Source organism: Cynocephalus volans, chromosome 4 (genome assembly GCF_027409185.1).
Source record: "Cynocephalus volans isolate mCynVol1 chromosome 4, mCynVol1.pri, whole genome shotgun sequence".
NCBI lineage: Eukaryota > Metazoa > Chordata > Mammalia > Dermoptera > Cynocephalidae > Cynocephalus > Cynocephalus volans.
Window position 1 is genome coordinate 84461222 of NC_084463.1, and position 19023 is coordinate 84480244.

General features: G+C 36.4%; 1 protein-coding gene across 1 annotated transcript in view; it reads left to right on the forward strand.

Annotated features, from left to right (window-relative positions):
* The window catches only part of LOC134374988 (tripartite motif-containing protein 77-like), a 32756-nt gene extending 17547 nt beyond the window's left edge, over positions 1-15209 (forward strand). Inside the window, exons 2-7 of the mRNA XM_063093136.1 lie at positions 7365-7764; positions 8281-8376; positions 11285-11515; positions 12238-12260; positions 12921-13018; positions 14716-15209. Coding sequence (XP_062949206.1) covers positions 7365-7764; positions 8281-8376; positions 11285-11515; positions 12238-12260; positions 12921-13018; positions 14716-15209 — 1342 coding nt within the window. The remainder of the gene's footprint in view (positions 1-7364; positions 7765-8280; positions 8377-11284; positions 11516-12237; positions 12261-12920; positions 13019-14715) is intronic.
* The last annotated feature ends 3814 nt before the right edge of the window (positions 15210-19023 follow it).

Genomic DNA, 19023 nt, shown 5'->3' on the forward strand with positions numbered 1-19023 from the left:
CCCACATCCCCCCTTTCCGTTCTGTGGTAACTACTGTTCTTCTCTATTTCTATGAGAAGAACTTTTTCAATTCCACATATGAATGACATCATGTGGTATTTACCTTCCTGTGCCTGGCTTATTTCACTTAATATAATATCTTCCACGTTCATACATGTTAACATAAATGACAAGATTCACTCTTTTTTTATGGCCAAATAAGTATTCCATTATGACGTGTACCAAATTTTCTTTATCCATTCATCCGTTGATGAACATTTAGATTGATTCTGTATCTTGGCTATTGTGAATAGCGCTGCAATAACACAGGAATGTTGATATCTCTTTGACATACTGATTTTATTTCCTTTGGATATATACCCCTATACTCTATAGTACGATTGCTGGGCCATATGGTAATTATTTAAATTTTTAAATAATTTTAAATTTTTTTGAGAAATCTCCATACTGTTTTCCATTATGGATGTACTAATTTACATTCCCACCAGCAGTATGTAAGAGTTCCCTTTTCTGTATATCTTTGCCAAATTTATTTTCTTTTTGAAAATAACCATTCTAACAGATCTTAGAGGAAAATCTTTCAACTTTTCCCCATTCAGTTTGATGTTAGCTATTGATTTATCATATATGGTTCTCACTGTATTGAGACACATACATTCTATGCCTAATTTGTTGAGTATTTTTATGATGAAGGGGTGTTGAATTTTGTCAGATGCTTTTTTTTCATCTATTAAAGTGATCATATAGTTTTGTTCTTCCTTCTCTTAATGTGATGACTCACAGTTTTTTTTTTGTTTGTTTTGTTTTTTTGTCTTTTTGTGACCGGCCGCACCGCGCTCAGCCAGTGAGCGCACCGACCATCCCTATATAGGATCCGAACCCGCGGGCGGGAGCGCTGCTGCACTCCCAGCCCGGCACTCTCCCGAGTGCGCCACGGGGTCGGCCCCACAGTTATTGATTTTGATATGTTGAAACATCCTTGCATCCCTGGGATTAATCTTACTCCATCATGGTAAATGATCTTTTTAATGTGTTGTTGAATTTGGTTTGCAATGTTCATCAGGGATGTTGACCTGTAGTTATTTTTGTGGTGGTTGTGTCCTTGTCTGGTTTTGGCGTCAGGGTAACACTGGCCTTATACAGTGAGTTTGGAAGTATTCTCTCCTCTTCAATTATTGGGAATAGTTTGGGAAGAATTGATATTACTTTTTCTTTAAATGTGTGGTAGAATTCATCAGTGATGGTATGAGGTCCTGAGCTTTTCTTTGACGTGTATTTCTTCCTCTTTTTTCCTTTCTTTTTTTTTTTTTTTTCTTTATTGTACTAAGACTTCCGGTACAACGTCGAGTAGAAGTGGTGTGAGAGCTAAAAATAAATAAATAAATACACAAATAAACTGGGGGGGGGGGCAGAGAGAAGACACAACAATTACAATTCCTTGAGGTTGATACGACAAGCAAACAGGACATTGTTGGGAGGGAGAGGGGAGAGAGAGGAGGAAGGGAGGTTTCGGTAATGGGCCACAATAATCAATCACACTGTATATTGACAAAATATAATAATATTTTTAAAAAATGGAGGGGGCGTGGCTCACTCGGGAAAGTGCGGCGCTGGTAGCGCGGAGGCCGCGGGTTCGGATCCTATATAGGGATGACTGGTGCGCTCACTGGCTGAGCGTGGTGCAGACGACACCGTACTGAGGGTTGCGATCCCATCGTCTTGCCTTATTCCTGATATTAGAGAAAAAGATTTTAGTCTCTCACTGGTAAGTATGATGTTAATTGTAGATTTTCCATAGGAACCCTCTATTGGACTAAGGTGCAACCTTTTATTCCTAGGTTGCTGAGAGTTTTACTCATGAATGGCTGTTAAATTCTGTCGAATGCTTTTTCTACATCTCTTGATACAACTTGTTTTTTCTTCTTTTGTAAATTAGTGTAGTAATTTATACTGATTATATTTGAAATGTTGACGCAGCCTCACATTCCTGGAATAATCAAATTTGTCATGATCTATTGCCCTTTTTATATATTATTAGATTCATTTTACTAATATTTTGTTGAAGATTTTGTCCCTATGTTCATGAGGTATATAGGATTGTAGTTTTCTTTTTCTTTTGTCTGATTATGAATTCAATTATTTTCTCTATTGTTTTCTGTTTACACCATCACTGTTTTTCTGCTGTAACTTTTGCTTCCTTTTGCTTGCTTTAGGTTTAATTTGTTTTTCTCTCTGTAGTTTATTATGGTGGAATCTTACATTATCAGTTTTAGATTTATCTTCCTTCTTAACATATACAGTTAATGTTATAATTTTTCCTCTAAATACTGGTTAGCCACATCCCCAAATTCTATGTTTTTATCACCATTTTCATTGAGTTTAACGTATTTTTAAAATTTCCCTTGAGATTTATTTTTTGACCCATGGATTATTTAGAAGTGTGTGTTTGTTCATTTGTGTGTGTGTGTGTGTGTGTGTGTGTGTGTGTGGTTTTTTGCTCCTGCCCCCTCCCCCCAGTAATTGGGGATTTTCCTGATAATTTTTACCTAATTTCTAATATGGTCCAAGAAAAATATTGTATTATTACTATTCTTTTAGACTTATTAAGGTTTGTTTTATGGCCTAGTATATGACTTATCTTGATTAATCTTCCATGTGTACTTGTGTACTCTGTTGTTTTGGATACAGTATTCTATAGATGTCAATTAAATCAAGTGAGTTAATGGTGCTCTTCAGGATATCATTATAGATTTTATCCCTGTTTATTTTATTAATTGCTGAAAAGGAAGTGTTAATATCTTCAAAAATGTTTGTGGATTTGTCTTTTTCTCTTTTCAGATATATCAGTGTTTGCCTCATGTATTACAAAACCTTTTTGTTTCATGTACACACACAGGATATTTATGTACCATCAGATAGTTGACCTGTTATGATTCTGTAATATTTTCTTAATTCTTAATGATCTTCCTTGTCCCTAAGTCTACTTTATCTGAAATTATTGAAGCTACTGCAGAACTCTTTAGGTTAGGGTTTGTGTGATGTATCTTTCTCTATCCTTTTAGTTTCAATCTAATTATTTACATATAAAGTGGGAGTCTTGCAAGCAGCATATGGTTTCATCTGATGTTTCATGCACTCTAACAACCTATGTTTTTTAATCTGTGTGCTTAGAACTTTCACACTTAAAGTGATTGTTGACACAGTTAAATAAAATCTACCATATTCTTAGCTGTTTTCTATGTTTGAAATTTTGTTCCACTCTTTGTCTTCTTGAGATTAAGTGGGAATTTTAAGGTTGCATTTTATTTAATTTATTCATTATTTGTACCTCTTTCAAAATTCTTTTTCATGTTTGCCTTAGAATTTAAAATATACATTTTAGGTGGGCCTGAGTGTATTGGTGTTTACAACTAATTGATCACAACCAGTTACAGATTTCTTTGTTCCTTCTCCACTCCCACTGCTTCACTCAACTCTAAAAAATAAAATAAAAATCATATATATATATATACTTTTAATATAATCTCTATCTGCCTTCAGTAACACTATGCCACTTTACATGTAATGTCAAAACTTTATAACAGTATATTTCCAATTCTTCCTTTCCATCTCTTGTGCCATTGTTGTCATACGTTTTACGTTTACATATATATATATATATATATATACACATAGCACAATGTTACAATTATTGTGTTAAATAGTAAGTTATCTTTCAGAGAAATTAAAATGTGATTTTCAAAAGCTATATTCTATCCGTATTTATTCCATTTCCAGTTTTCTTCATTTCTTTGTGTATGTCCAACTTTCTTCCTAGCATCATATGCTTTTGTCTAAATAACTTTGTATATTTCTTGTAGATTAGGTCTTCTGGCATTAAATTACGTCAGTTTTTTAGTTAGTGTGTGTGTTTTTTTTTGTTTGTTTGTTTTGTTTTTTTGGCTAGAAATTCTAATATCACTTTCAATTTTAAAGAATATTTTATCTGGGTAGAGAATTGTGGGTTGACAGTTGTTTTCTTTCAACACTTAATAAATGTCTTGACTTGCATGGTTTCTGAAAAGATTTTTGCTATAATTATTATCCTCATTCCTCTGTAGGTTAATTTTTTTTTTCCTACTACTGTGACTGCTTTCAAGAGTTTCTCTTTGCCATTGGTTTTCAATCAGTTTGACTTGCTTCAGTGTAGGTATGGGTTTTTTTATTCGTACTGCCTGAAATTTTCTGAACATCTCGAATCTCTGGTTTGGTGTCTGTCACTAATTTTGGAAAATTCTCAAAAATCATTTTATTAAATGTGTGTGTGTTTTTTGCCCTATTCTCTATTTTCCTTGTGGGAATCCAATTATACATATTACATCATTTCATATTGTCTTACTGCTCTTCCATACTTTGTTCTGTTTTTATTTTTCACTATTTTTTAACTTGGTGTTTAATTTGAGAAATAACTATTGAGCAAACTATTGACCTATGTCCATCGCCACTGATACTTTCCTTGGTTGTATTGCATCTGCTGCTGAGCCCAGCAAAGACGTTCTTTAACTTTGCATCTTTTATTTCTACCCTATCTGATTATGCCTTATAGTTTTTATCTCTCTTCTAAAATTACCTATCTGATCTTACATGTTTTCTACATTTTCTATCAAAACATATTAATCATAGCTATTTTAAATTCCTTGTCTGATAGTTGCAACATCTGTGTTGTATCTAAGCCTGGTTCTCATGATTGTTTCGTCTGTTCAGACTGAATTTTTTCTTGACTCTTGCTATGCCTCAATTTTTTTGTTGAACATCTGACATATATGTGATGGTAGACACTGAGGTAAGATCTTTCTATGTTTGGTGACGTGCACATACTTCCTTCTACTAGTGCTTTATATGGAAATTTGTGTTAGTTTAGTCAGAATTTGGCCTGGGTTTAAAGTTGGTCATTGATAAAGTTTATGAAGTTTAAGCATGTTGGTGCTATGGGCAGCAGTGTCTTCAATACCTCTAGTACAGGTTTTCTCAACTTCAGCACAGTTAGTAACAACTCCATGTTGTAAAGGGGGTATGCTGTGCATTGTAGGATAGTTAGAAGAATCTCTATCTTTTACCTATTAGATGCCAACAGTATCCTTCCAGTTGTGACAATCAAAACGTCCACAGACATTGTCAAATGTCCCCTGATTGGGGCAGGAGGGCTAACCCATAAGTGAGAATCAGTAGAGATATTTGCTTTGGCTTCCTGTTTTGGTTTTGGGCTCTCACTTTTTATGCTGCTTATCAGAGAGGCTTTATCTCTTGCATTTTTCCAGCTATATTCCTCTCAATTTTTACTAGGCGTTTGTTAGTGTGGTGGTGGTAGGTAGTACTATGGGGTGTTCTCTTATGTTGTGTTTAAGTCCCAGCCTTGGGAAGCACCAAGAACCTGTGTCTTAGATGTGTGACCTTTACTAGATTTTCTTTCTTTCCTTCAGGAGTAAAGCCCTATAGTCTCTTCCTTCCAGCTGCACTGAGTATCAATCTGCCAGTGACCTCAAGCTGCGGTTTTAATGCCTCCCCCGATGATTTAAGACTTTTTTTTACTTAGAGAAAATTGAGGAGATAGGCCTTGGTGAAGGTTGACAGCATCAATTCTCCTCTCCCAGCTGCAATGGGATTCCATCAGAGCTCTATATAGATCTTAATGGTCTCCCTACTGAAGATCAAACATTTGGTTACTTAAGTGAAAAAGGATGGGTGGTTTTGGCAGTGGATGCCATTTTCCTCTCCCAGCCAGGATCATAGGAGGGAAAGACTTTTCTTGATTCTTCCTTATTTTCCCTGTGGGAGCCTCATGGGGTTCCTGTTGAAAGACCTTCCCTGTGGTGACAACCCCTCTATGTCCATAACCCTAAAGGTCTTGTACACTCACTCTACCACACTTTGGTCTTTAGCACTTAATTAAAGCTACCTTGTTTATTATATGTTTTCATGGCCTTTAGTGGAATCTGCTCAAGACAAACATATGCACAAATTCTGTTTTTCTCTGTGCTTCTGTTTTGTCTCTATTGAATCTGATTTAGTTATCTTTCTTGCTACCTCAGTTCTCTAAGGATTTCAAGAAAACTCATTAATTTTTAGTACGTCTAGCCTTTTGTTCTTGTAGGAAGGCAGCAATAGTATTTCCAACCTTCTCCATTTATAAGCTGAAACAGGAACACCCTATTATCTTTTATGATGTTCATGAATACGCAATAATGTCCTTATTGACTATTATTTTTTTCAACCCAGGAACAAATTAATGATATCACATATGTAATTTTCATGTTTCTTTTAGTAACATTTGCTATATAACTGTTTCTAAACATTTTCCCCTTAGAAATTAAAATTATTTGAATAAGCCAGGCTTATGGTTTTGCATAGTGTCTCTGAAAGGTGTTTGTCTAATTTTCTCTCATGGTTAGTTTCAGGTAAAACTTTTTTGACAATAATACTACAGAGGTGGTGCTGCTGTCCTTAATGTTCTACCTCTGTGCACCCTAAATTATACAATTTTGGCAATCATACCTTAGTAACACTGAAGATAAAAAAAAGCTAATACATGGGTGGAACTTGGATGATACATGAATAGTGTCTTCCCCAAAATCTTTGACTTAGTTATTTTATCATCCATTAATAATTCTTGACTAATTTAATAATTGATATTATGTCTGTAAAATGGTGATTTTCCACCATTCCTTCTACTTTATTAATTAGCCTCTGCAGAATTAGGTAATCAGTGTTCATGCATTATTAAGGACTCAGGTTCTTTCCACACCTTTGATATCCTTAGAGTATTGGCTTTTGTACTTAAGCTAGTTTCCATTGAGACTACAAAATAGCTATACAAACGGGTATTCCATCCAAATAATGTCCAAAGGCAGAAAAAGCAGTTTTTCCTTCCATGCATTTCTTCTGGAGCAAGAACACCTTTTACAGAATTCTAAGCATTACTTTCTTGTTTCATTGGCCAGAATTCGAGTACATGCTTTACACTAACCAATCAGAGAGAGAGAGAGAGAGAGAGAAACCTTGATATCTTTGGAAAAATTATGTCCTACCTGCTGTGGCTAGGGATCAGCCCAGGACCTGTGATTTCTGTGTCTTTGTAGAAGAGACAACATATGTGAAAATACTGGATTTCTAATAGGAAGCTGAAAAGTAGTGTTTCAGGCCAAGGTTGGCAAGGAATAATGCATGTTATCAACCTTTGGCACTCTCTGTGCCTCGCCTTCCTATTTCAGTCATATTCAGAACATAGCCTGTCCTGCCACAGTGCATACATATATTGATGAGAGAAATCGTAAGTTCACCTCACATGCCCAGGGGTAAAGAATGTCCCTTTCCTTTTATTTTCTCAGAAACACAGATTGTGCTATCATGCAGCGTTCCCCCAGTGAATCCACCTGTTTCATCTGCACGGACTGTTTTACAGACCCTGTCACCATAAGCTGTGGGCACAGATTTTGTAGTCCCTGTCTCTGCCTCTTATGGGAAGATGCCCAACCATCTGCTTGCTGCCCTACGTGTAGGACAGTATCACAGAAAATGGACTTCAAAAGCACTATTTTTCCTAATAAACCAAAACCAGTTGTCTACCAGTTACAAACCTCTGCGATGCAGGTCTGTAGGAGTCACCAGCAACTCAAGAATTTCATCTGCGAAACTGACAAGAGCCTACTGTGTTTGCTGTGCTCTCAATCCCCAGGGCATGCCACTCACAGACACTGTCCAGTAAAGGAGGCTGCTGAGTATTACAGGGTAAGTACTGCCTCTGAATGCACTTTGAAATGTGAAGGACCCGTGATCTGACAGGTAATAAGTGAAGACATTCTTTTGTGCAACAAACAAATAGAATTACTAAACACCATGTAGTAGGTACTGCTCTAAACACTAGGAATAAAGCACTGAAGAAACCAAACATTGCTGCTTACTTGAAGTTTACTAACACAACCGCGATTACAATGAACCTGTTCTAATAGCAGATTAGAAACACTGGCCAATATGTATTAACAGTTTCATAGAAAAACTGAGGACTGATGTTTTCAGATTAAATATGAAGCAGATTCTTCAGAAAAATGGATCACATTTTTGAAGTTCAGAAACTCTACCTTTGGTTTGATTGGCCTCTCAGATTTGACCATAGTGTTTCCAAGCCCTGACATCTCTGCTCTCTATACTTTTTATTTGTTTCATGTCTGTCCCCCTCTCTTTTTGAAGCATCTAAAATGTACTATATTTGCTTTTCTAGTGCTCAAATTTATAGTTCTTTTGCAGGAGTTTCTCCTGATGCAAATGAAGTCTATTTGGAAAAATAAACAGAAAAATAAGAGAAATCTAAACAGAGAGACCAACATAATCAGAGCATGGGAGGTAAGCAGTAGGAACCTTTTTCCTCAGAACCAGCTTGAGACAGACACTGTGATAACACACAGGGAAGGAACTCATAATGTCCCCTGGGAGGGATGACCAGAAAAATGAGCTGTGTATGTTTTGCTACAGGGTATCATAAACTTCCATGTGGGATTTCATGTTGGATCCAATATGTAACTAAATGATTTTTCCTGATTTTCTGGATAAAGCAGTATCTACCAATAATACATTAGAAAGGAAAATGTGCTAAAAATGGAATGTAAGATTGCTAAGGTAAAAGTAAAAATGTGATTCTACAGGAGCTTAACTGACATTGAATGTTACAAAAGCTTCTCAAACAATTGAAAATCTATCTGATGCTAATGTGTTAGTAGAATTTGAAAATTCATGGGCATTGGTGACAGAGTGGTTTGAAGAGCAAGAAAGTTAAAAATGAAAGAAGCCATAAAATTATTTGGACCTGTACATAGCTCCTATTGATTAGTATGTGAAGTAAGAAATTAGGCAGTGATGAGAGGTATGGCTAGAAATGCAATGATAGCCAGGTCTAGAATGTGGATGCCTAGCTACGGATTTTGGATTGTATCTTCATTAATTTACAATTGAGCACCTGAAAGTACAATTGAAACTGAAGAAGTAAACTAAACTACATTTTTTATTTTCAAAGAACTCAAGCACTCCTGAAAGAGACATATTAACAGGCACTAATAGAGAATAATAGCTTAGTAAGCAGTAATCTGTATACGGTGCTGCAAGAATTCCAAAGGGGATCAATAAAATTATGTTCATCATTTAGGATGGATTTGCTAATGAATCTTGCATTCTTATGAGAGTCTGTCATGTGTTGCTCAGTGTTCTAGCCCAACAAAGAGACACAGAAGTGGACAAAAGTAGAAACAAATCACTGACCCCAGAGCATATAATCTACTGAGGGTATTCAATCCACAAATAAAAATGTTAACTTTATAATATGTCATGTGTGTGAAGTGCTTGGGATAAGAATAAAGCAGAAAATTGGTATAAAGAATACAGGTTTGGGGAACGTGCACTGGTCAGGGAGGATCCATTGTGAGGTTACTTCTGGGCAGAGATAAGAAGGGGCTAAGGGAATGAACTAGTGGCTTTCTGGGACCATATCTTTCTGGGGCAGGAAACACAAGGTATAATAAGTAAAATAAAAGAGTAGAAAATAGTGTTGAATCAGGAAGGAAAGTGAAGTAGGAGTTTTCCTTAGCAATAAAGCTTATTATCTGAGTTTAGAAAGAGGAAGTTCTCGGTGAGTTGTAGGGGAGGGGTCATTGCACACACGAGCATAGCAAGTTTGATTACATTTGATCACTATGCCTGGCTTTGCTTGCGATAAAAGTTTTAGCATGTTTAATGGCTGTGTGAAAAGGGAAAAGATAGTGTGAAAAAGTAATTAAGTAAGAAGGAGAGGGAGAGGAAGGAGGAGAGAGAGACACCACAGAAAGAGGGAAACAGAAAGACAAAACAAGCAAGAGAGACAGAGACAGTGGGACACAGAGGCAGCAGGAGAGAATAGATATTGTGGGACGGCAATCTAGAGAAAGGGAGGTATGAGGAGTCTTGAGTAAGAAGCAGGCTGAGTCAAGCACTGGCAAAAACAATGGTTTGGAAATGGAGGTGACTTAGAAAGATCATGTATGGTGTCTTCTGTTTTCCTGAGGAAGTAAATTGTTGCTTTCTCCTGAAAGTGTACATTTAATTTGAGTAGGATTGTTGATGAGAATTATTATTTAGATTTAGTAATGAAGACGTTATAATATATAACACAACATAAAGGCTGATCATAAATTCCTTTCTATATATATAAAATGTGGAGGTTTGAGGGAAAGTAGGTGAAAACAACAATGCAGGGAAATAAATGGAGGAAGGAAGGAGAGGAGGGAGAAAAAGAAGGGAAGAAACTAAATTTGTGATTTTTCAGAAGTGCAAAGGCATAAAACTATATTTAGGACTTTTATAGTTTCAGGTCTCATATTTAAATCTTTAATGCATTTCAAGTTGATTTTGGTATATGGCAAGAGGTACAGTTCTGGTTTCATTCTTCTACATATGGATGTCCAGTTTTCCCAGCGCCGTTTATTGAAGAGGCAGTCTTTTCCCCAATATATGTTCTGGATGCCTTTGTCAAAGATCAGTTGGCTGTAAGTATGTGGGTTGATTTCTGGGTTCTCTGTTTTGTTCCGTTGTCTACTTTTACACCAGTACCATGTTTCTTTGGTTACTATAGCTTTGTAATATAATTTGAAGTCAGGTAGCATTATGCCTCCAGTTTTATTATTTTTCTCAGGATTGCTTTGGCTATTCAGGGTCTTTTGTTGTTCCATATGAATGTTAGAATTATTTTTTCTATTTCTGTGCAGAATGTCACTGTATTTTGATGGGGATTGCATTGAATCTGTAGGTTGCTTTGGGTAGTATGGACATTTTCACAATGTTAGTTCTTCCAATCCAAGACATGGAATGTCTTTCCATCTTTTTGTGTCCTCTTTAATTTCTTTCAGCAACAATTTGTAGTTGTTCTTTTTGGAGATCTTTCACCTCCTTGGTTAAATTGATTCCTAGGTATGATGGCTTTTGTAAATAGGCTTGCTTTCTTGATTTCTTTTCCTGCTAGTTTATTGCAAAGGTCTATGAAAAATGATTACATTGTATAATGTTAAATATACTAATTATCCTGATTTGAGCCTCACATATTGCACACCAGTATGGATATTCAACTCTGTACCCTATAGATATGTACAATCAGTTATGTTTAAAAGAAAAAACAAAAACAAAACACTACATTTGATAAAACAGTACAAAACAGGAGACAAAGAACAGGTGATAAGGAAAGAATGAAACCATCTGGACACATGATCTAATTAACCCAATGTCACTGCAGGGTTTTGTAAATCTGCAGATGGTCATGATCAGGGCTGAATATCCTAAGGTGTATCAATACCTCCATGAAGAAAAGCAAAAACATTTAGAGACCCTGGCAAAGGAAAGCAAGATAATTTTTCAGCACCTCAAGAGAAGTGAAGCAAGAATGGCTGAGAGGGGGATACTCCTGAAAGAAATGTATGAGGAGCTGAAGAAAATGTGCCATAAAGCTGATGTGGCCCTGCTCCAGGTAAGGACTGAGGAAAGAAGTCAGGGTACTGAACACAAGCCTGCATGAGAGTCATTTATATCTGCTGGAGTCTGCATCCTATTTGATCTCTGTTATTTTTCTGGTTCTACAGTCCAGATTCTGCCTCTCCTGACTTTGTAATAGCAGGTTTTACTCCTCCAGTGTAACCTGTAGACCCAGTCTCACTCTTGCCTTATACTGTAGAAGGAAAAATATGTGGAAAGATTCCAGTAGCAGATCCCAGAAAATCCTTTCTAAACTTTTCCTGCTATATTTACAGTTTCTTATCAACTGCAATGCAGCAGATTGTGAATACATAATTTTGGACCTGGACTTGTCAATATGTGAAAATGTGGGATTTATATAATTTATGTACTCTTTCAGTTTTCAAGTTCTAGTTTTGGGGCCCACATACCTTTACAAGGACTTTGGAGAGACTTCTGTCAATCTTGCTGGAGATTACCACATAGTAGAGCATCTTCTTTACCCTTCCATTTTTTTAACCTAAGAACAACTTCGGACTTTACATTTTATCAACTCTATACAGATGTGAGACTGAGTTTCATTGTTATAAGGATTAAGAAAATGACAAATGACTTTACCTAAAGAAGGAAAGCAGAAATATTGAGTTTTTCAGTCCAGAGTGATATCCTCAGACTACTGTGGACAGGAGAGCCATCTTCTGCTTTAAACTAAGCCTTTCCCTCTCTCTCTCTCTATAGGATTTGGGAGACATAATAAAAAGGTAAGTTTTCCCCTCTATCCAAATCATGGTAATTACAACAGTGATCAGGCTGTTCCTGCTGAGACAGACCCACACATTTTAGTGAGAAACTTATTTCTGTCTTATTTATTCCTTCCTTCTCTAAAAGTCATCTAGGCTTTATACTGACTCACCTCAGATAAAAGTGAAGGATGGGGAGCAGTTTCATTTGCAAGGCTTAATATAAAAGTAGCAGTAAGACAACTTTTTCCTTCCAAATCCTAATTGGAAAAGGCAAAAATCTCACAGAGGCAGCACGTAGAAGAATGGTGAGATTAGAAGAACGCGAGAATCACCATGAAGGAACATGCAATAGAGCTGAGGCTTCAAATGCAGTAGGTGACATGTTCTAAAAATCTGGCATCTATTGAATTTTTGGGATTTAGTGAAAATTGCTGCATGGCTCACTAGGGAAACTGGAAGAGTGGAAACTGATACGATTATGACTAAGATGACATTCTACTCAGATTGAGTGTTAAGAGCAGAGAAGCAGCTTGTAAAATACGGTGATAATTGCAGTATTTCTCAAATTGAGTTAGTTCACATCCTTTAAACCTAGTTGTGAGGATTCTGATGGAGCATGTCAACGGGTTGCTAATGATACCTGTGGGCCTGGTGGTAAGTGGGTCTTCTTCTTTGCAGGAGTGAGTTAGTGCAGCTGTACATGCCTCAGCCTGTGAACCCACAGCTCAGTGCATGGTCCATCACAGGGATGTCAGAAAGGCTTAACTTCTTCAGAGGTAAGAGGCAGTGTTCTGGTGTGGCAGTTGTAGTATATTCTACATGAGTAGATGCACTAGGGTGGCCTCTCATCATTTCTCTATTTTTTTATTTTTTATTTTTTGAGTGGTTCAATTTAATTAATCCTAAATTGCACAATCATTATGGAACACAAGAGTAGAAAAGATATCATATACATTTTTATGTATTCATGGCTTGAAATGGTTTTCAAAAAAACCATTAAATTTACAAGCCAGTTCAACAAATTGAAATTGTGCATTCTATTTGACTAATTATTATTTTGATATGAAAGATTATGTAATTTTTATTTTTCTTTCCTTTTTTTGATTTTATTGTATTTCTTTTTTAACCTACAGTGAGAATTAGAAAAAGGCAAAGTACATTAAAAATGACATTGAATTTTTTTATATATACACAAAGTCTTGCTGAAATTTCATGTTAGGGTCAATTTCCTCTATTAGTCTTTTAAGAGAACAGGGAAGCAGGTAAATATGCAAACCTTTATAACTAACTGTACAACTGCCACTTTACTGTCAGAGAAAGCTAACTGAAGCCTGGTAAAAATAAACAAACAAAAAAATGTGGCAGGTTGTTTATGTGATTACTTACCGTGAGTAATTATATATATATACCTCACTTAGGAAAAGACATGGAAGGATGTTATGATACATATTAATTTTTCAATGTAGCATGTAAACTGCATATTTATTCAGATCATTTCAACTAAGGTTATATTGAGATGTTTCTTTTCTCAGAAACATCTTAATGTTATTTAAATGTTTACCTAAGATTGAATTTTCAAGGAATGTATTTGAAAAACAAGATTGACAAAAGCATTAAAATATGTTCGTAAACAAAAGGTACAACCACAAAGCAGATTAGGGCTCCATAAGACAGATGAAAATGAATGGTGTGTCTATTCGACAGAAGAGAAGCAGCCATGGGAAGGGATCAGGAGAACTCTGATTTAATGGTGCCAAAGTCAGAAATGATGAGAGGGAAACCACTTCTAAAAATGGCACATACAGATTTTCAGTTCATTTCACCTTTGCTTGCTTAAGTTTGTGAAGTTCTCACACCTTAGGCAAAAATCGTCACTACCTAGGACTAATAATAATAATAATATCATAGATTAAATATAATAATATGTTTATTTTTGTCGCATTTATTTTACTTTGTGACAGTTTATTAGTGGGAAGGCGTAAGTAAATTAAAAGTCATTTTGCTATTTACTTGGTGTCTTATGAGCAAGTTCCCAAATTATCAATGGGCTAGTAAAAATAAAGTCATACCTTGACCTTCTACTGCTTTATGTATTCTTCAAGGTTTGTTTTATCTGGTTGTATGATTAGAGATTTGTTTACTCTGCAAGTGAACAAGAAGCCCTTGCTAAAGTGTCTCAGTATTACCCGTGACACACTCTGTATCCCACTTGTGATAAAGTGCTATGCTGGAGCCAGATAATACTGACTCATGAAAACTAATTGTTAAATGTTTTGGAGTTTTGTGAATGATTATTAAATGGTTGATAGCTTGAAGTTCACCATAGTGAGATAGGAACATTTCCAGCAAACAAACTAGTTGTGCTTGTTTTGTATGTTTGCTTTCAGGGATTTGCTTGTCAAACATTTGCCAGACTACCCTCTGAACTTTTAAATTCTGTTTTTCTGAATTCATTGTTTTGTTTTTACTGCAGTATATATTACCTTGGATCACAAGATAGGCAGTTATCACGTGCCTCTGTTTGAAGACCTGAGACGTTTGCAAGGCAGCCCTGACTATCCAAACATGCCTCATAACCCAGCAAGTTCAGAGTATGCTCCTTCATGGGGAGCTCAGACCTTCACCTCTGGCAAACATTACTGGGAGGTAGATGTGGGAAACTCTTGTAATTGGGTTATAGGACTTTGCAGAGAATCCTGGACAAGGAGGAATGACATGCGACTTGATTCTGAGGGCATCTTTCTACTTCTTTGTGTCAAGGTGGATGACCATTTCAATCTCTTCTCTACTTCCCCATTATTACCTCACTATATTCAAAGGCCTCAGGGCTTCTTAGGGGTGTTTCTGGATTATGAATGTGGTACAGTAAGCTTTATTAATGTTGCCAAAAGTTCCCTCATTTGTAGTTTTCTCTCATGTTTCTTCTGTTTCCCTCTCAGACCTTTCATTTGTTATGGACCCAAATGATCAGGGTCAGGTCACACACCTGACCAAGGTGATGGGAATTCTAATAGTGAAGGAGTTTCCTATCCTGGTGACTTCTTTAATGGGGAAATCAGTTATACTTCATTAACTTCATTTTACCTTCAGGAGATATAATAATTTTACCATTTTTTAAAGTGCTGACATGTTAAGTATGTGCATTCGTCTTTTCTATTTTATTTAAATAAAAGCAATATCTTTTATTACATTGTGAAGGATGTGTGCTCTTTTAACTATCTGAGTTAGCTAGTGTTGCTTTGTGTTGCTTCACCCCCCATGGATTTGTCACCCCACTTCCCCTGGGTAATGGAGATGCAAAGGATTACTCAAAACCCATCTCTTCTGAGCAGTGAGAGGCCCCGAAGTGGTTAATCTCCCACCAGATCCCTCAAGTGAGAGCCATCCCTTCCTTGGGAAATTAATGCCAAATTGGGGTTCTCTTCTTGCATTTATTTTCCAGTCCAGGAAGTTGCAGGAAGAGAACAAAGGTGGGGTTATAGTTTAAAAATATAGGCTGGTAACTTTCAGTGAAACAAGCCAGATGACATTCCAGTAAGGCTATCAACAAAAGCTTTGATCTTAACAAACATTCCTTCTCCCTCTAGCACTTTCTCAGTATCTTTACATAACAATCAGTAACTAGTCTGTCTTTGAGCCAGCAACTTGCTGTGCCACAATTCTTTATCTTACACTGGAGACTTATAGCCTGAGGAAAATTTCCTGCCCTTGCAAGGTCAATATTTGAAACTGCAAGACTTCGGAAAACCAGGCCCTGTGAAGTACATATGCTTTTTAGTATATTCCACAAGCTAGAGGTAAAAGAGTACATGTGTGTGAAAACCCAGCTAAATAGGTCAATGCAAAGCGTAGATGATTTGCCTTCCAGAGAGCCCTCATGAAAACCCAGTGTCAGCCTAGAATTCTCGTCTCCCTCCATTTACCTGGCTAAATCCTATTCCTCCATCAGTTCTTAGCTTTCTGAACCTGACAAGGTCTCACTGTAAGATGACCTCAAGAACAGCTTATATCTTTCCTTTGTAAAACTCTTAACAGAATTTGGGTTTTCTTTTCTGCTTTGCAAAATACGAGAAGGGAAGGCCCATGTCAGTTATGCTCACAGCCATATTCCAGGAATGAAATGCCAGGCTAAGGATATGGGAGACATTCAAGAAATATTTGAATAAATAAATAAATGAATAAATGTGTAAGAAAATTATTAAAACCAAAAGCTATAAATTCAACACAAAGATCCAAGATTGTAGCTACAATGAGTGGGACAGAAAGTGCTGAGAAATATTTAAGAAAAAGTGAATTATGTTCGTCAGATTTATGGGTTTAGAAATGCCTTATAACTTACAAAAGAATGTATACAATTTGGTTCCTCAGTGTTGCTATAAGGATTTCTCAGTGATGAGCAGAGTATTACAGGGATATATTCAAATTTTATCAGTTATAATGGTTCAAATGATAAGATCTGAGCACTATGTACTTCACTATTTTTAAGAAAAATACATGTAGTCAAGATATCTGGAAAATACACTTCCCAGAATGAGCAATAAACATGACTTCTTAAACTCAAATTATCCAACAGCCAATAGTCAAATTTCATTTCTGCAAATGTTCTAGACCCAGATATAAAAAGTTTACAAAGTAATCAGACATTAAAATACTTCCACCTCTCTCTCTTTCTGTCTCCCTCTCTCTCTCTCTCTCTCTCTCTCCTCCTCCTACATCCCTTCCATCTTCCTTCACCTTCTCTTTCTCCTTCCATACTTCTGCCTTTTTGCTTTACCTCAAACTGAATATTAAGTAGGGAATAGTCTGGTGATTAAATTCACTTCTGTGAAGGTTTAACAGAAAAGAAGCTAGATCTAGATTTTCAGATATAGGCACACCTCAGACATATATCGGGGTTTGTTTCCAAATGAATCCAATAAAGTGAATGGCACTAAAGCAAGTCGCATGAATTTTTTGATTTTCCAGTGCACGTAAATGTTTACACTATACTGTACTCTATTAGGTGTGTAATACCATTATGTCTCAAAAGTGTGCATAACTTAATTAAAAATGTTTTATTGCTACAAAACGCTATCTGAATCTTCAGAGAGTCTTAATCTTGTTGGTGGAGGGTCTTGCCTTGATGTTGATGGCTGCTGACTGATGACAGTGGTGGTTACTGAAGGTTGGGGTGTCTGTGGCAGTTTCTTAAAATAAGACAGCAGTGACGTTTGCCACATCAATTGGCTTTTCCTTTTACAAAAGATTTCTCTGTGGCATGTGATGCTGTCTGATAGCATTTTACCCACCGCAGGACTTCTTTCAAAATTAAAGTCATTTCTCTCAAATCCTGCAGCTGTTTTGTTACCTCGGTTTCTGTAATATTCTAAATCCTGTGTTGTTATTTTAACAGTATTTATATCATTTTCATTAGAGTAAATTCCATCTCAAGAAACTTTCTTTGCACTTCCATAAGAAGCAACTTCTTATCTATTAGTTTTATGATGAGATTGCAGCAATTTAGTCACATCTTCAGGCTCCACTTGTACCTCTCTTGCTATGTCCACCACATTTGTAGTTACTTCCCTCCACTGAAGTCTGAACACCTTGAAGTTATCCATGAAAGTTGAAATCAACTTCTTCTAAATTCCTGTTAATGTTGACCTTTTGACATCCTCCCATCAATCAGGAATGTTCTTAATAGCGACTGCAATGTTGAATCCTTTCCAAAAGGTTTTCAATTTACTTTGCCCTGATCCATCAGATGACTATCTATGGCAGTTACAGCCTCACAAAATATATTTCTTGTGTTAGCAAGCATGAAAAAAATCTTGTGCATCTCCATCAGAGCTCTTGTGTGACAAGGTGCATTGCCAATGAGCAGTAGTATTTTGAAAGGAATCTTTTTTTTTCTGAGCAGTATGTCACAACAGTGGGCTTAAAACATTCAGTAAACCATTCTGAAAACAGAAGTGCTGTAATCCGGGCTTTGTTCTTTCATTTATAACGCACAGGCAGAATAGATTTATCTTAATTTTTAGGGATCCTAGGATTTTTGGAATAGTAAATGAACATTGGTTTTAACTTAGTCACTAGTTGCATTTGCACCTAGCAAGAGACTCAGCCTGTCCTTTGAAGCCAGGCATTGACTTCTCCTCTCTAGCTGTTAAAGTCCTTGATGACATCTTCCAAGAGGATGCTGTTTTATTTACATTGAAAATCTGTTGTTCAGTTTAGCCACCTTCATCAACGATCCTAGCTAGGTCTTCTGGATAACTTGCTGCAGTTTTTACATTAGCAACGTGCTGCTTCACCTTGTAGTTTTATGTTACTAGAGATGGCTTTTTTCCTTAAACTAACCTCTGCTAGCTTCCAACTTTTCTTCTGCAGCCTTCATAAAATTTAGGGCATTTGCTCTGGACTAGCTTTGGCTCAAGGGAATGTTGTGGCTGATTTGATCTGTACAGACTACTAAGACTTTCTGTATATCAGCAGTAAGGCTGATTAGCTTTTTTTTTTTTTTTTTTTTTTATTGTTCATGTGTTCAGTGGAGTATCACTTTTAGTTTTCTTCCAGAACCTTTGCATTCACAAGTTGGCTCCCTATTTGGCGCAGGAGCCTAACACATGGCCTATCTCAGCTTTTGACATGTCTTCTTCACTAAGCTTAACTATTTCCAGCTTTTGATTTAAAGTGATAAATGTGAGACTCTCCCTTTCACTTGAACACTTAGAGGCCATTGTGGTTACTAATTGGCCTAATTTCAATATTGTTGTGTTTAGGGGAGGCCCAAAGAGAGGAA